The sequence below is a fragment of the Urocitellus parryii genome, chromosome 2, assembly GCF_045843805.1.
Source record: "Urocitellus parryii isolate mUroPar1 chromosome 2, mUroPar1.hap1, whole genome shotgun sequence".
NCBI lineage: Eukaryota > Metazoa > Chordata > Mammalia > Rodentia > Sciuridae > Urocitellus > Urocitellus parryii.
The window spans coordinates 169,282,622-169,301,993 of record NC_135532.1 but is presented as its reverse complement, the minus strand read 5'-3'; the positions used below and the strand labels follow the sequence as shown (position 1 = coordinate 169,301,993).

General features: G+C 33.7%; 1 protein-coding gene across 2 annotated transcripts in view; it reads right to left on the bottom strand.

Annotated features, from left to right (window-relative positions):
- Eaf2 (ELL associated factor 2) overlaps positions 1-19,372 on the bottom strand; it is a 42,721-nt gene that overhangs the window by 2,352 nt on the left and 20,997 nt on the right. The window contains exons 3-5 of one of the 2 annotated variants that reach the window (XM_026394736.2): positions 16,363-16,499; positions 11,444-11,589; positions 1,983-2,243 (exon numbers count right to left, since the gene is read on the bottom strand). In XM_026394736.2, the coding sequence (XP_026250521.1) occupies positions 1,983-2,243; positions 11,444-11,589; positions 16,363-16,499 (544 nt within the window). The remainder of the gene's footprint in view (positions 1-1,982; positions 2,244-11,443; positions 11,590-16,362; positions 16,500-19,372) is intronic. The other variant, XM_026394742.2, reaches the window with a different exon arrangement.

The following is a 19,372-nucleotide window of genomic DNA, read 5'->3' as shown; positions in this document are numbered from 1 at the left end:
TTTTTAAAATATAAATTCACTGTGCCATGCAGTACCAGAAAAAAAATTTCTAAGACATAAACTCTCCTGAACTCCAAAGTCTATAAGACAATGTGACCTTCATTTCCGAGGAGGAAACTGAAGCTTCAGAAAAGTTAAATGAATTCTTATTGATTAAATAATTAGTGATAAACAGGAATATAATACATATATTCTGATTGAGCACTCAGGTCCACTAGGACCCAGTAATTTCTCAGAAAAATTTCCTAATGTCTACTCAGCTTCTCATTCAGTCCAACCAACCTGAGTTTTCTCAGTGCTCCCTTAGCCAAATTTAAATTGAATGGTCCAATTTTAACTCACAAGTCAGGAATAATACTGAGTAACTGGAGGTCCAAAATATCTTTTCTGGTCCCCAATTAACTCAAAGTTTACTCTCTCTACCACTCAGTCTTGGTTCCTCCCTTCGTTAGTTCTGTTATTGGGCTAGTTAATTTTTTCAAGATGCTTACCATTTTTCATCAGAATTAGCAGTCAGTTCAGTTTTAAATAAATAGAAAGTTCCTTTCCCCAGGGAATACCAACATGCATGCCTTGATTAAAAAATATTTACTGAGCATATACTATGTATCAGATACTATGCTAGGTGCTAGTATTCTATGATGAGCAAAACAAAACAAGATCCCTGTCATTATGGAGATTCTACTCCAGAGAAAGACAGTAAATCACACAAATAAATGTTAATTTACAATTGTTACAACTGTTATAAAAAAATATCTGGGCTGGGGCTGTGGCTGTGGCTGAGTGATAGGGCACTTGCCTGGCATGTGTGAGGCACTGGGTTGAATTCTCAGCACCACATATAAATAAATAAAATAAAGGTCTATCAACAACTAAAAAATATTTTTAAAAAAGATGTATCTGATATCTTATGGAGCTATACAAAATATTATCAGACTATCAGAAGAGGAAGGAAGACTTTTTTGAGAAAGTAAACATTGAACTGTAATCTAAAGAAGAACATTTAAACCACATGAAAGGAAGAAAGGTTACTGGTTGTATGAATAGCATTTATAAGGGCACTGAGAGGAGTAAAAGTATTTGAGTACAGTAATAAAAAGAAGGCAAGAAAAGAAAGAAAGAAAACCATTATGTTAAAATATTCTGTCTCTATTTTCAAAGAAATCATGTTATTGAAAAGTTTAAAGCAGTTTAAATTGTATTTAAGTTGTGAAAAGATCAATATAGCTATAATGTATATAATGGATCAAAAATGGCTTTGCATAGATAAGGGGTGAATCAGTTAAGAAATAATTATAGTAGTTAAAGCAAGAAAAAAATGAAAGTTGAACTAGAATGGTAGTGGCAGAGATGGAAGAGAAGTAGATAAATTTGAAAAATATTTGTGAGGCAAGTTCAAAAGGACTTGGTGAAGGATTAGCTACACTGTAAAGAGACACAGAAACTCAACCCTTGAATGTAATCAGGCTTCTGTTCTGCATAATTAGATGAATGCTCCCTTTCACTAAGAGGAAACAAGGTGAGCCAAGGATATGAAGTAGGTTGGGACAAATTGAGTTTGGATTGCCTTTCACTAGGAAATGCTAGAACATGTGTCTAGACCTCAGAGGTCTGAGTTAGAGATGAAAATTTGCAAGTTACCTGCATGTAGGTATTGACTAAAAAGAGATTATTTAGGGAAAGAGGACAGAATAAAAAGAAAAAATGACTCTGGAGTAAGCCTTGAGGAACTCCAACTAAAATGACTGAATAGAAGTTTATAAACCTGAAAAGGAGAAAGAAAAGTAACTAGAGGGTATAAAAATCAAGAAAGCATTATATTACAGAGTCAAAAGAAAATGAATAATTCAATAAGGTTATGGTTAACAGTGTTGAATACATAAAATAGAAGTCTTCCTCTTTACCTAAAACTTAGATCACAATCCATATGGCTCCACCGTGAATTCCTACTTTTCTAATTGCTCATGTTTACGTATACTTACGTAAAGTATTCATTAGAAGGCCACTGTTGTCATGAAATCTATTATGACTAGTATCTACATCAGAAGTTCTGTACTGTGGTATGGCAGACATGGTAGGATGTCCTGAGATATATTTCCCTGGATCAGAAGGAGAGGTTTTGCCTCTTTCATCATCTGAGTCATTAGAACTATCCTCACTACTTGAAGATGAAGAACTTTCAGAATCTGATGAACTCTCACAACTGCTCATCTGGTCCATTAGACTAGCTTCTGCTTTCAGTTCTGAAAATAAAAAAGAAATAAATAAATAGGTTAAACAAATAATACTGAATATAATAAGATCAGAATGTACTGGTTTCTGAGAAACCATTGATGATGAATCAATAAAGCCAAATATACATCATCTAAAGCATTCTACGTAGCTGGGCACAGGGCACACACCTGTAATCCCAGAGGCTTGGGAGACTGAAGCAAGAGGACAAGTTCAAAGCTAGCCTCAACAACTTAGCAAGACCCCAAGCAACTCAGTGAGACCTGTTCCTAAAGAAAATATTAAAAAGGGCTGGAGATGTGGCTTAGTGATTAAGTTCAACCTCTGACCAAAAATAAATAAATAAATACAAATAATTAAATAAATATAAATAAAGGATACATTAAAAAAAAAACAAAAACCTCTTCTATGATTGCCCTACTTCAGGCGATTATGAGAATTAAAAGACATATACAATGACTATATCTAAATTCTACATTTATTTATACCACTGTATTTAAATATTCTGGTAACTAAAATAATATATAATAAATAATGTGAAAATTAAGACTATAAAAATTAATACCTATTTTGGCAGAAATTATCTTCCATTTTTTTCTTATTCTCTTATATATAATGCAATGTGATACATGCCAATGAATTTCCTCATTCTTCTCTATTGTTATAATATTCCTTTATATAAATATACCGTAAGTTATTCTTTTCTATAAATGGATATGTTTTTTCCAGTTTTTAGCATTATGAATGAAGCTGTTATGAAAATTTTTCTATAATTCTTTTTGTGAATATATCCATTGACTTCTCTTGGGCAGAAAGTGAGGAGAGCTGAGTGACTCTCCTCTACTTCATCCATCCACCATGAAGTTCTGTTTCATCTCAGGCCCAAAGTCATGGAGTTGGCCGATCATGGACTGAACTTCTGAATCTATCAGCCTCAACCTTTTTGTCTTCAAAGCTGTTCTTGTCAGAAATTTTGGTCATATGATTAAGGGCCTGGTTCTGTACCCAAGGCAGCATTATTTTATGTAAATTTATTTATTTATTTATTTATGACAGCAGAATGCATTACAATTCTTATTACATATATAGAGCACAAATTTTCATATCTCTGGTTATATACAAAGTATATTCACACCAATTCATGTCTTCATACATGTACTTTGGATAGTAATGATCATCACATTCCACCATCATTAATTACTCTATGCCCCCCCCTTTCCCTTCAATCTCTCTGCCCTACCTAGAGTTCGTCTATTCCTCCCATGCTCCTGCTCCCTATCCCACTATAAATCAGCCTCCTTATATCAAAGAAAATATTTGGCATTTGGATTTTTGGGGTTAGCTAACTTCACTTAGCATTATTTTCTCTAACTCTCCATTTACCTGCAAATGCCATGATTTTATTCTCTTTTATTGCTGAGTAATATCCATTCTGTATATATGCTACATTTTTTTTATACATTCATCTATTGAAGTGCATCTAGGTTGGTTCCACAGTTTAGCTATTGTGAATTGTGCTGCTATAAACATTGATGTGGCTGTGTCCCTGTACTATGCTGTTTTTAAGTCCTTTGGGTATAGACCGAGGAGAGGGATAGCTGGGTCAAATAGTGGTTCCATTCCAAGTTTTCCAAGAAATCTCCATACTGCTTTCCATATTGGCTGCACCAATTTGCAGTCCCACAAGCAGTGTATGAGTGTACCTTTTCCCCCAATTATTGTTGTGTTCATTACACTTGCCATTCTGACTAGAGTGAGATAAAATCAGAGTGGTTTTAATTTGCATTTCTCTAATTGCTAGTGATGATGAACATTTTTTCATGTATTTGTTGACTGATGGTACATCATCTCTGATAAGTGTCTCTTCAGGTCCTTGGCCCGTATATTGATTGGTTTTTTTTTTGTTTTTTTTTGTTTTTTTTTTTGTGTTTAGCTTTTTCAGTTCTATATATACCCTAGTGATTAGTGCTCTATCTGATGTGTGAGGGATAAAAATTTGCTCCCAAGATGTAGGTTCTCTATTCACCTCACAGATTGTTTCTTTGGCTGAGAAGAAGCTTAGTTTGAGTCCATCCGATTTATTGATTCTTGATTTTCATTCTTGTGCCAAAAAGTCTTATTAAGGAAGCTGGGGCCTAATTCCACATGATGGAGATTAGTGCCTACTTTTTCTTCTATTAGACACAGGATCTCTGGTTGTATTCCTAAGTCCTTGATCCATTTTGAGTTGAGTTTTGTGCTTGGTGAGAGATAGAGGTTTAATTTCATTTTGTTGCATATAGATTTCCAGTTTTCCCAACAAATGTCTACCATTGTTGAAGAGGCTATCTTTTCTCCAATGCATGTTCTTGGCACCTTTGTATAATATAAGATAATTGTAGTTTTGTGGGTTAGTCTCTGTGTCCTCTATTCTGTACCATTGGTCTACCAGTCTGTTTTGGTGCCAACACATGCTGTTTTTGTTACTATTGCTCTGTAGTCTAGTTTAAGGTCTGGTATAGCAATACCACCTGTTTCACTCTTCCTGCTTAGAATTGCTTTAGCTATTCTGGGTCTCTTATTTTCCAGATGAATTTCATAATTGCTTTTTCTATTTCTATGAGGAATGCTACTGCGATTTTGATTGGAATTTCATTGAATCTGTAGAGTGCTTTTGGTAGTATGGTAATTTTAATAATATTAATTCTGCCTATCCATGAGCAAAGTAGATCTTTCCATCTTCTAAGATCTTCTTCTATTTCTCTCTTTAGGGTTCTGTAATTTTCATTGTATAGATCTTTCACTTCTTTTGTTAAGTTGATTCCCAAGTATTTTTTTTTGAGGATACTGTGAATGGGGTAGTTTTCCTCATTTCCACTTCAGAGGATTTGTCACTGATATACAGGAATGCCTTTGATTTATAGGTGTTGATTTTATATCCTGCTACTTTGCTGAATTCATTTACTAGTTCTAGGAGTTTTCTGGTGGAACTTTTAGAGTCTTACAGATATAGAATCATATAATCAGCAAACAATGCCAATTTGAGTTCTTCTTTTCCTATATGTATCCCTTTAATTAGTTTCGTCTGTCTAATTGCTCTGGCCAGTGTTTCAAGAACTTTGTTAAATAGAAGTGGTGAAAGAGGGCATCCCTGTCTTGTTCCAGATTTTAGAGGGAATGCCTTCAGTTTTTCTCCATTTAGAATGATGTTGGCCTGAGGCTTAGCATAGATAGCCTTTATGATGTTGAGATATGTTCCTGTTATACCAAGTTTTTCTAGCGTTTTGAACATAAAGGTGTGCTGTATTTTGTCAAATGCTTTTTCTGCATCTATTGAGATTATCATATAATTCTTATTTTTAAGTCTATTGATGGTGATGAATTACATTTACTGATTTCCATATGTTGAACCAACCTTGCATCCCTGGGATGAATCTCACTTGATCATGGTGCACAATCTTTTTTACATATTTTTGTATTTGATTTGCCAGAATTTTATTGAGAATCCATGGTAGTATTTAAAAAAATAAAATTTGTAGTTGTAGATGGACAGATGCCTTTATTTTATTTGTTTATTTTTGTGTGGTGCTGAGGATCAACCCCAGTGCCTCATGCATGCTAGGCAAGGGCTCTGGCACCAAGCCCCAGCCCCAGCCTACCCATGGCAGCATTTTGAGGTAGGGAAGCTTTATGAGGCAGGGCCTAGTTGGAGGTCTTCCAATCACTGGGGTAAACTGTTTGGTCTGCCATGCACTCCTTGCCATTACCATCTGACACCCCAATCAGAGGCCTAAAAGCATGGACCTACCCGATCGTGGATTAAAATTTTTTAAACTGTGAGCCAAAATAAACCTTTCAATTTTATAAGTTGATTATCCTAGGTATTTGTTACAATAATGGAAAGCTAACATAAGAGGAAACATAAATAAACTAATTTTATGAGGTTGAGCATTTTTATTTTGGGGATGCTTTTTAATTGCTAATACAAGTTCTTTAATGCTGTGTTAGTCAGCTTTAAGTTTCTGTGACCATAATACCTGTTAAGAACAACTTAGAGGGGAAAAGTTTATTTGGGGCTCACAGTTTCAGAGGTTGAGTTCATGGTCTGCTCAATCCACTGTTCTGGGCCTGAGGTGACAAAGAACATCATGGCAGAAGGATGTAGTAGAGGAAAGCTGCTCAGCTCATGGCAGCCAGGAAGGAGAAAGAAAAGAGTTGTGTAAAGCCAGGGAGAAGACACATAATTCCCAAAAGCATGTCCCCAGTGACCTACTTCCTCTAGCCATTTACCTTCTGCCTACTGTTACCACTTAGTAATCCATTCAAATTATTAATCTATCAAATGGATTAGTCCACCGATTAGTTAGGTGGCAGCTCTCATAAACTCATCATTTCACCTCTAAACGTTGCTACACGAAAACCTATGAGCTTTTGGGGGTCACCTTATATCCAAATCATAACAAGTATTTATAGGAGTAGATTGTCTACTTCATCTTGGCTGAGTTTTGCAGTATTTAACTTTTTTAGAAATTGGTCTATTTCTTCTAAATTGTTATATTTCTGAGTATAAAGTTTTAATATTCCTCTATAACCCTTTGAATAGCTATTGCATTCTGTAATGAACTCATTACTGGTTATAGAAATATATATTGTATTTCTGAGGTTAGTAAATTATGTTTTGTTTTTATTTTGTCTCTTATTAGAGATTTATCAACAGTATTAATTTTTTGATGAGCTGCTCTTATCTCACTGATTTTTTTCCATCATTTTTAGGTTGTTAATTTCATTGATTTCACTTATTATTTTTATTATTTGCTTCTTTATGCTTTTTTGGGTTTAACTACTTCTCCTATTCTAGTTTTCTTGAAGTAGGAACTCAAATTATCATAACACCTTTATTCTTTTCTAATGTAAGCATTTGGTGCCATAAATTCCTCCCTCAGCACCGCTATACTGTATCCCACATATTTTGGCATGCTGTATTTATACATTTAGCTATAAATATGTCTGATCTTTTATTCTTCTTTAATTCATAAATCATTTAGAAGTATGCTAATTTCCAAATGTTCTTAGACATTTTTCCTATTGTCTGTTATTGATTTTTAGTTTAATTCCATCATAGTCAAGGAACACAGTGTGTATGATTTTGTTTTTCATAAATGTATTGAGGTTTGTTTTATGACTCAGAATATGAAATATCTTGGTGAACACTTAATGGGCACGGGCACGTGAAAAAAATGGTGCATTCTGTTGTTGTGCATACTGTTGTATATATATATGTATGTGTGTTAGTCAGATCCTGTAGGTTGATTGTGTTGTTCATATTTTCTACGTATCTTTATTGATTTCTTATCTAGTAGTTCTATTATTGACAGTTGCTGATAGTAGAGTGAAGACGTAACTCAAGCATAACTGAATTTTTATATTTCTCCTTTCAACTCTATTAGTTATGTTTTTGATGGACAGAATGCCTTTATTTTATTTGTTTACTCTTAAGTGGTGCTAAGGATCAAACACAGTGCCTTACCATGCTAGGCAAGTGCTCTGCCAATGAGCTACGGCCACAGCCCCAACTCTATCAGTTTCTACCTCATAATTTTGCAGTTCTTTTGTTGGATATAGAACACATTTATCTTTTTAGTGGATTAATTCTTTAATTATTATTAATATACTTATTTGTAGTAATTTGTTTTGCTCTTGTCTACTTTGATATTAGTATAGCTACATATACTTCTTAAAATTAATGTTTACATGGTATATTTTTTCATTCTTTTACTTTCAAACTACTTATTCCATTTTTTCTCTTTAAAAAGCACACAGCTGTATGTTTTTTATAGACTGCCAATTTTTTCTTTTCAACTGGTTTACTTATTCATATTTGAAGTAATTATTGATATGTCAAGGCTTAAATGTGTCATTTTATTACTTATTATTTGTATTTCCTCTGTATTTCTGTATTTCATTCCTCTGTGTGTCTTCCACTTCTATGGGTTACTTCAATTATTTTAGAATTCCATCTTAATTTATTTATAGTTTTAGAAGATGTCACTGTATATTTTTTCTTAGTAATTGGTTTGGTTTCCATTATACATACATGTCCTGCCAGTGTTTTACTATTTTGAGTAAAATGTGGAAACATCATGTCCATTTTAGGTCCCCCTTTTTTCCCCTCTTAAACATCATTGTTATAAGTAACAGAAGATATTATAATTTTTATTTTAATTGTCATATATAATTTAGAAATCATGTGGAAACCATAATCTACTATACTTTATCTTTCTATTGTTCTTTTTCCCTTCCTGATTCCTTTTTTTATCAATTCTTTTCTGCTTGAAAAACTTTCTCTGATCAATATTTAACAGTAGTCTCCTAGCAGCAAATTCTTTTAGTTTTCCTTTTTGAGGAAGGCTATTTACCCTTTACCAATAAAGAAGCATTTTGGTAGAAAACTCATGGTTGACATTTCTTTTGTTTTTGCACTTGAAAAATATTATGTCATTTTCTTTTGATCATCTGGATTTGTTGGGAAATCTGATATTTGTATGGTGTTCTTTTACAGATAATGTGTTATCTCACTCTTGCATTCAGAACTTTTCCCTTTGTCTTTATTTTCCATAGGTTTAATTATGATGTTTCTTGCATGTATTTCTTTAGTTTATTCTATTTAGGGTTTTTTCAGCTTCCTGCATCTATGGATTATGTTTTTCATGAGCAGTTTACAGGCATTATTTCTTTGAAAACTTTTCTAGTCCTACTGTCTGTCTCCTCTGAGACTCCAGTACCATTTTATCATTCTTTCACAGATCCTTGGGGCTCTGCTCATTTTGTTTCAATCTATTTCTGTTATAATTTTGTATAAATTCTATAAATCCTTAAGTTCACTGATTTTATTCACTCTCTAGTAATTGTGCCTATCTAGTGAAATTTTTATTATTATTGTTGTGATTGTATTGTTAATTCTATAATTTTCATTTGAATCTTGTTAAATACTTCTATTTATTTTACATGACTATTTTTTCATTTGCTTCAAGAGAATGTGTAATTAGGCTGTATTTGTGACCGATGTTCTAAGATCATTATCAGATAACTGTAACATTCAATACATTTTGGTGTTGATTTTTGTTAACTCTCTTATTCAATTACTGATTTTCCTTATTTATGAGAGATAATTTTCTATTTTGGTGATTATGTTAGAGAAGATCTATTTAAACCCTTTATTTTAACAGGTAGTCACCCTATTTAGGTTTAGCATGCAGATCCTTGCCTATACTTTAGAGATGTTTAATAATTTTCCCACAGCTAGAGTTCCCACTGGTCCCTGCTGAAGAACTTGAAGGGAAGAAGAAACTTTATCAGGCAATGAGGAAAGGGAGTTTGGCCTGACAGAATGAAGACTGTTTCCTGAATCAGGTAATTTCTTTTTTTTTCCCTTTTTGGTGGTTGGCTCTCCTGCTTATATATCATGAGTGCTTCCAAAATGGATTTGGAAAGAGAACAGAAAGTGATTCACAGTGAGGTGCTGGTTATGGTAGAATCACTCTTGTCAGTGCCACACAGTCTCAATATGTCTTTCCATAGGAGAGAGGAATATGAGGGGCAAAGATGGGTTTGGGAGGTAGAGAAGGAATAACAATATTCCCAGGCTGAGTGTCTGTCATAGTGGGATTCCACTTAAATATGCTTTTTGGTCATAGAGAGTCTCTGATGTGGCAGGGAATCTTAAGTCAGAAAAAGGAGAGCACTTCCAGAACTGCAACCACTCACTGTGGCATTAATCTCTTTGCTGGTACCCCTAGCTGTGTGGTCTCTGGATGGAGGAAGGGAATCCTGGGCCCTATCTTGTTTTTTAAACTCAAATTCCATATAACTTAGAGACATGAAAGCAAAAATTAGGGTACAAAATCCTAGTACAACTACTAGACATAAATTTGAGAAGATGGTTCAACCATCATAGCAATACTCAGTTGCACAGAAAGGTTAAGAGTATATTTAATAGGATACAGTCTAAGGAACATGCTATACAAATATCTCAAGGTAAATGGTGCCCATTCTCACACAAAAGAACAAGAAAACTATGTCAACCTCTACAACTCTTTTCCCTGAGTTATGCTGCAATCAATACATAAGGTCTTTGCTACAAAAGTGCCACATGAAGGAACCACTTGTATTGGGAAATTACTGTTGAGGACATTATGTAGTTTAATGCTTTCTAGAATAGTTCCATACAATAAATTCCTTTTAGGATTTAGTAGCAAGAAAGAGTCTGATTCTTTGGAACTGGTCTCATGTAATATAAAATATGCTATTTATGTCTTCATTTTTGTCTTGATAGCCAAGAAGCTCAGAGCTAAATTTAATATCTTAATAATTAGCAAGTTTATTTTAATGTTCTCTTCAATCTACTGATTTTCTATCCCAGTTTTATACTGTATAAATGTTTAGAATGACACCATGATGCAAATCCATTTTGGAAGCACTCATGATATAAAAATAAAAAAAGATCTTTTGTAACAACAAGGATTCTTTCTTTACATCTATTAGTTTAGGGCTACTAATCCATTAGGGAATGAATACTGTACTGGACTTAGAAAAGGGAATTAGAATTGGACAGCTACACATAAATTATGAAGGTAAACTGTAGAAGCAAATATACTTTGGTGGCTGGGGTCTCACTGTTGCCACAATTACTGTAACATCAACATTCTCACTAAAGCTTGGAAAAAAGGAGGTTTAAATTCTCTTACTTCCAAAAGGACTGTATCTTCCTACAAATGCCTTCCTACTGAGAAGTACACAGCAATTCAGAAAACTTGCCTGCTGCTTCTGTTTACTACATCTCCTCATTTCCCTGTTGATCTGGTGGCATCTTAGACATCTACAGCCTGGCTATACATAAAGAACCTTGACAGGAAGATGCTGTAAAGAATTGAATATGAATCATCACAGCTGCCAAAAAAGAAGAAAACTATAGTTACACACATATAAACAGCCATTCTTTTTGCCCTAAATAATAATAAAAAGATACAAATTTTTTAAATGTACATAGTCTAATGTATATACTATCCTAGATCATAAGCTACATATTTGCCCCAGAAAAATGCATAATTACAAAAAATACTTTGCTCTCATAAAAGGCTTATAGTTAGTCCCACTGTTAATTTAAATGAAAATCTTTACTTAATATTTCTTAATTATATCATATAAAGGGAAACTATGTATACTGAAATTTTACCTCTTTCAATATCATCCATTAGAGATGTTGGGGACATCTTATCTTCTGATGGAGAATGTTTTACAAGATTGGGAATGCTTGTTGAATTCTGCATTTGCTGATGCTGTTGTTCTATACGATGCTGAATTTTACTGCTTCCTTCAACTCTGCAATTAAGAATATCAATGATCAAAACAGGTGTGTAAGAGCTGGGGATGTCGCTCAGTGGGTGGAGTGTTTGCCTACTACGTGGGAGGCTATGAGTTCAATCTCTAAGTACAGCAAAACCCAAAAATAGGTATAATAGTAATAATGTCAACTTAATGAAGTTACCAAACTTGACCACTTCTTTTACTCAGAAATCTTTAATATAATATTCAAGAATGGAAATATTAGTTTAATTCATTATTTCTCAAGTATTTATCAAGTTCTTGCCATTCGCATGGCATGCACACAGGTCTATTTAGAACAAAAACAAAACCACCACTCAATTCTGTACATAGGACATTCACAAATGACCAAAATAAAAGAAAAATATGTTTATAACAGGTTGAAAGTATTCTCTAAGTTCTAAATTTACTATTGCTATAAAACGAAATCATGCCAGCATGGTGGCACATGCCTGTAATCCCAGTGGTTCAGGAGGCTGACAGGCTAAGCAACTCAGTGAGACCCTATCTCTAAATAAAATACAAAACAGGAGATGTGGCTCAGTAGTCAAGTGTCCCTGAGATCAATCCCTGGAACAAAACAACAATAACAATAACAACAACAAAACTATATTCATTTCTACATTTTCCATTCGTAACTTAAAGATATTAGTAAAGGAGATTCATATGCTTTCCTTTTTCCTTTTCTTTCTTTAAGAAAAGAGTACATAATAAAATTATGCTTGACCTCTGCCTCTCACATTCCCAGTCATCAAATCTTGTCAGCTTTTCCTTTACAAAGTATTTAGCACTTCACTTTCTTCTTCATTCCTGCTCTCAAAAATCCTGGTTTATACATTTTTGTTTCCCATATTATCTCATTTTACTCAGTCTCCTGATGGGATTAACATTTCAAAACAGAATTAAGATATGCCAGATACTGATTACAAAGATTTTAATATGTAACAACTGACATAAAAAAATCTTAATTTCTTAGTTAATAGTAAAGGCATTAACCTCAACCTTACTTTTACCACCTTACCTCTAACTCACTATTGACATCACCCCTACCTTATTTTCCAATACTTATATACAGGTACAAAGAAAAAATTCTGCTCTGTTCCAGGAAGTCTGATTCATTGGCCCTGAAAAAGTAAAAAATATCCTGCCTTCAAATCTTGCTTATATCTTTGTATTCTTTCTGATCAATATAAATTAATATTTTCCCAACTTTCCTACTAGTAAGAATCAAAGAGGCTGGAAGGGATAGGTGAAGGTGAGTAGATATTAATAAATAAAACTACCCAGTCTCTTTTTTCTTTTCTTTTTCTTTCTTTTTTTTTTTTTTTTTGTGTGTGTGTGTGTGTGTGTGTGTGGTTGAACTCAGTGGTGCTTTACCTCTAAACATCATCACTGGTCCACATCCAATGTTTATAGCAGCACAATTCACAATAGTTTTAAAATATTTTGAGACAAGGTCTTGCTAAATTGTTCAAGGGTCTCACTAAATTGCTGAGGCTAGCCTTGAACTTGTTATTCTCCTGCCTCAGCCTCTTGAGACACTGGGATTATAGATGTGTGCCACCAGGCTAAGCTCCAGACTCCTCCTTTGAGCTAAGGTTGGATTAAAACTCCTCTTTTTTTCTCTTTTTATTTATTTCTTACATAAATGACAATAGCTACATTCATAATTATTCATTCACAGCACAGTTTTTTGTAACTCTCTATATAAAGTATGTTCACACCAAATTATGCCATTATACATGAGCTCTCTTATTTTTTTATATACAATTCTTAATACATCTTTATACCACCATTTATCATATCTCTGTATATAAGGTATGTTGACACCAAATTCACATCTTCATACATGTATTTTGTATGATGATGACCCTCTCCTTCCACCATCCTAGCTATTCCCTTTCTCCCTCCTTTTCCCTTCCACCTCTATTCCCTATCTAGAGGCAATTTTACTCCCATGCTCTCCCTCCCTACCCCACTTTGAGTCACCCCCCTTATATCAGTGAAAACATTTGGCATTTGGTTTTGGGGGTTTGGCAAACTTCACTTAGCATAATCTGCTCTAATGTCATCCATTTCCCTGCAAATGCCATGATCTTATTCTTTTTTAGTGCTGAATAATATTCCATTGTGTATAAACACCACTTTTTTTTTATCCATTCATCTAGGTTGGCTCCAGAGGTTAGCTATTGTGAACTGTGCTGCTATAAACATTGATATGGCTGTGTCCAGATAGTATGCTGTTTTTAGGTCCTTTGGGTATAGTCTGAGAAGAGGGTCAAATGGTGGTTTCATTCCCAGGTTTCCAAGAAATCTCCATACTGTTTTCCAAATTGGGTGCACTTATTTGCAGTCCCACCAGCAGTGGACGAGTGGACCTTTTTCCCTACATCCTCGCCAACACTTGTTGTTTGTCTTCATAATGGCTGCCATTCTTTCTGGGGTGAGATGGTATCTTAGAGTAGTTTTGATTCGCATTCCTCTGATTGCTAGAGATGATGAACATTTTTTCGTATATTTGTTGATTGATTGTATATGCTCTTCTGAGAAGTGTCTGTTCAGGTCTTTGGCCCATTTACTGTTGGGATTATTTGGGTTTTTTTTTTTTTTTTTTTGGTGCTTAACTTGTTGAGCTCCTTATATACCCTAGAGATTAGAGTTCTATCTGATGTGTGAGGGGTAAAAATTTGTTCCCAGGATTTAGGCTCCCTGTTCACCTTACAGATTATTTCTTTTGCTGAGAAAAAACTTTTTAGTTTGAATCCCTCCCATTTGTTGCTTCTTGGTTTTAATTCTTGTGCTATAGGCATCTTATTAAGGAAGCTGGGGCCTCGCCCCATATGATGAAGATTAGGGCCTACTTTTTCTTCTATTAGACGCAGAGTTTCTGGTTTAATTCCTAGATCCTTGATCCATTTTGAGTTAACTTTTGTGCATGGTGAGAGGTAGAAATTCAACTTCATTTTGTTGCATATGGATTTCCAGTTTTCCCAGCACCATTTATTAAAGATGCTATCCTTTCTCCAGTGCATGCTTATGTAAGATAGTTGTATATTTGTGGGTTAGTCTCTGTGTCCTCTATTCTGTACCATTGGTCTACCAGCCTGTTTTGGTGCCAGTACCATGCTGTTTTTGTTACTATTGCTCTGTAGTATAGTTTAAGATCTGGTATAGCAATACCACCTGTTTCATTCTTCCTGCTTAGGATTGCTTTAGCTATTCTGGGTCTCTTATTTTCCAGATGAATTTCATAATTGCTTTTTCTATTTCTATGAGGAATGCCACTGTGATTTTGATTGGAATTTCATTGAATCTGTAGAGTGCTTTTGGTAGTATGGTAATTTTAATAATATTAATTCTGCCTATCCATGAGCAAAGTAGATCTTTCCATCTTCTAAGATCTTCTTCTATTTCTCTCTTTAGGGTTCTGTAATTTTCATTGTATAGATCTTTCACTTCTTTTGTTAAGTTGATTCCCAAGTATTTTTTTTTTTTTTTGAGGATATTGTGAATGGGGTAGATTTCCTCATTTCCACTTCAGAGGATTTGTCACTGATATACAGGAATGCCTTTGATTTATAGGCATTGATTTTATATCCTGCTACTTTGCTGAATTCATTTACTAGTTCTAGGAGTTTTCTGGTGGAACTTTTAGAGTCTTACAGATATAGAATCATATAATCAGCAAATAGTGCTAATTTAAGTTCTTCTTTTCCTATATGTATTCCTTTAATTTCTTTCATCTAATTGCTCTGGCCAGTGTTTCAAAAACTTTGTTAAATAGAAGTGATGAGAGAGGCATCCCTGTCTTGTTCCAGATTTTAGAGGGAATGCCTTCAGTTTTTCTCCATTTAGAATGATGTTGGCCTGAGGCTTAGCGCAGACAGCCTTTACAATGTTGAAAACTCCTCTATTTAAAAAAAATATTTTTAGTTGCAGATGAACACAATACCTTTATTTTATTTATTTCTTTTTCTAGTGGTGCTGAGGATCAAACCCAGTGCCTCACACATGCTAGGCAAGCGTTCTACCACTGAGCTACAGCCCCAGCTCACTAAAAATTCCTTTTTTTTTTTTTAAACAAGCACTCAAGGTAATTCTTATGATCTTAACCTCTTTTCAAGGTACATTATCAATAAGGCTTCCATGAATGCTCTAATCAACTATAACCTTTACCTTCCTAGAGCTATCTTTAATCTATACTCTTTGTACAGCTTTTAGAGCAGGCATCCCTAAATTACATGGTAAATAATGCACTACTTATTTCCAAAATTTAAGATAGCTATATTTTCCTGTTCATTTTAAAAATTAAATGGTCTGTTAATCTGATTTGAATGCTGAAGTTCTGAGGTTAGTGTTTATATAGCAAACTTTCCTTTTTCTAGTGTATTACATATTCTAGGTGCTCAATAAGTTTTTACTAATGGAAATAAAATTATTTTGTTAATGTATAATGACTGCTTCCAGTCCATCCTATGAAAGCATCTACAAAAGAATAAAAGGCATGCTCACCCATACAGAAAGCATTCAGAAGCAAAACAAGCTCATATATATATATATATATATATATATATATATATATATATATATATATATATATACAGGGCAATGTGAGAATTGACCAAGGATCTCCACCCACTTAAAAATTAGAAAAATATTAAAAGATTTCTCAATACCTAAAAAAAACCTTATATAATACTTTGACTTAATTGAACATTTCCTTAGAAATTCCTATGTTGATAAGATGATTTATTTAATTGAACCACCTACCTTGTTTTTTTTACAGTGATGTTGCTGCTGAGTTTCTCTAGTCGACATTCTCCAGTATCATGGTTAATAATCAAAATGCACTCTTTTAAGTAAGGTTTCTTTGAACCTTTGAAAACAGTTACTGGTGTAGTTGAACCCTGTTTAAAAAGTTAATTATCATTACTTGAAATTTATAATAAAAATTCAGTTGGAATGGACTTTGAGTTCTTCTGGTACTGTATTTCTCGATCCATGTTATACTTTAAGCAACTTATAAACTTAAAATTTAGTAACTTAAAATTTACTAACCTGGAACCAAAAATTAAGGTCTAAAAAGAGATGGTGAAAAAGGCTAAGTTCTCAGAGCTGCTATCATTGTGGAAAGGGAAAGAAGAGGTACTTACTCTAACCCTAAAGATTTGTTCCACTAGTCTATAATGGGTAATAGGAATTGAATCTATTATAAACATATATTTTACATGTAAGGAAACAAGCCTTGAATTATATTTCCTATACCTCTTCTTCCTTCCTAAATTTAATTTTTAAAATCTGGTATTTTCTTAGTGGTACTTCCCTATGCAGATTAAGGAAAATAAACATTATAAAGTATAACTGTTATACACTAAACCCACTGATTAACTGTAGCATCCTTAAGAGTGAGAACTAGATATTATGTGCTTCATGATATAAATTAAGATAAAGTGCACATCATCACACATACTTTTTTCAACAAACAAAAATTCCAAAGACTCTAACTCTTATCAAAGCTCAAAGATTATAACACTGATTAAGCCTTTAGTTATATACCTATCATTTATAAGAAATATGGTAAAGAGAGAAACAAGTTAAAAAATACTAGATGGGAGTAATTCTAACCAGTTTCTCAATAAATCATTGGAATACAAAGGAGAAGGGACATTTATAGAATAAAAGAGGTAAGAAATACAATATGAAAATCAATATGGGAATTAGGGCTGGGGATGTGGCTCAAGTGGTGGCACACTCACCTAGCATACATGAGGCACTGGGTTCAATTCTCGGCACCACATAAAAATAAAAAATAAAGATATTGTGTCCACCTAAAACTAAAAAATAAATATTTTTTAAAAATCAATATGGGAAATAAAAAATTTTTTGTAGTTGTGTAGATGGACAGAATGCCTTAGGGGTGGGGGGAACAGGGGCACTTGATCACTGAGCCACAACCCCAGTCCTATTTTGCGTTTTATTTAGAGACAGGGTCTCACTGGGTTGCTTAGTGCCTCACTTTTGCTGAGGCTGGCTTTGAACTTGTGATCCTTCTGTCTCAGCCTCCTGAGCTGCTGGGATTACAGGCATGCACCACTGTGCTGGCTTTATTTTTTATTTGTTTATTTTTATGTGGTGCTAAGGATCGAACCTAGTGCCTCACACATGCTAGGCAAGCACTCTGCCAGTGAACTACAGCCCCAAAATGGAAATCTTACTTGGATTCTAGTTAAGATATTTTAAAGACAAGTATCTTAAAAAAGGACATTTTCAAGGTTATCAAGAAAATGTGAATATAGACCAAGTATTATTGTTAAGTGTGATAATATCACAGTACTTAGGGAAAAAATAAGAATGTCTTCTCAGTTGAGATGCATTTAAAAAAATCAAAATAAGTAATGGCATAATGTCCAGGATCTGCTTTAAAATATGTCAGGGGGAAAACATTGGTAAGGGAATAATTAGTAGTGATAAGTACATGGAAGTTCATTATACTATTCTGTCTTTCAAAATAAAAGATTTAAAGAAACCTAGACTATTACCAGTAATCTATATCTATCTTTGTGCTCCTCCCTATCTTTTGTTATGCCACTTGTAAAACTGAAGGAATTTTATGTTTATCATTCTCTTGCTTTATTCCACATATCTGTACCTCTAAGTAGAATATAGCTATCTTATTTTTGAACTTTATAAAAGTGTATTAACATTTTAAAAACATTAATTATAATGATTTTATCAAATAAAATAGTACTATTAGATCAGGTGAGGAAAAGATGATTTCCAAAGACTAAAGACCTGTCATTAAAGCATATAATCACTAGAATTTACTAAGTGGCCACTAGGAGGAGTTAAGAAATAAGTTTAGTGACTGAGAATGCTGTAACTGCAGGGAGAGGAGGTAGATGAGTAACTTGTGGAAAATGTAGAGTGAAAATGACAAAGATTTAAAAATGAGGGCTTTGTTTTGACCTCTAAGACCAGAGTGATCTAAGGAAATCAAGAATCAGAGCACACAGATGAAGACACATCTGGGCTGGCTCTAAAAGGGTTAGGCATGGAGCAATTAGCTGAATTCAGAAGCATGATCATGACAAAACAAACTGGGTCCACTTGGCTGGCAAGTTAATTTTTCACATATATTGGCTGAAAACAAGTGAGTAATATCTATCAAAATAGCAACCTAAAGACTCTCAAGTTACAGTTAGTAAGAGATTTGTGCAATGTTTTTCTTAAGGATGTTTTATTATTACCTATAATGGAAAACATTTTAGAATTACAACATATTATTGTACATTGAGCTCCTGAAGAATAAGACCTGGGTCATTAATTTTAAAAATTGTTTCCAGTGCCTATAGAAGTACGAAGACCTTTACAAATGCACATGAATGCTAAATACAAACACCACGAAAATTTCTCATCATAGGTCACAAGTTTTCATAATCTCTGTATTTGTTTTCTATGGTTTAAACAAGTTTTACAAATCTCAACTTTCTTCCTCATTGAAATGAACACCACTCACGTAACCTTTAAGCCTTAATTTCTTCCCATTCCCTTAGGTAACTAAGAAATATCTGGACCATCTTTAAATAACTATTGAATACCTCCTACTATTTCCATGTTCACTGCTATTATCCAACTTCAGAACCTAATTCATTACTTCATTTAAGTTACTGTTCTTTCTCTCTTGCTCTAATTTTACTTCCTACTTTGCTGACAAGAAAATCTAATCATATTGTTCCCATGGTTAAAATATTCATGTACTTTAAAAACCTTATGCACTCAG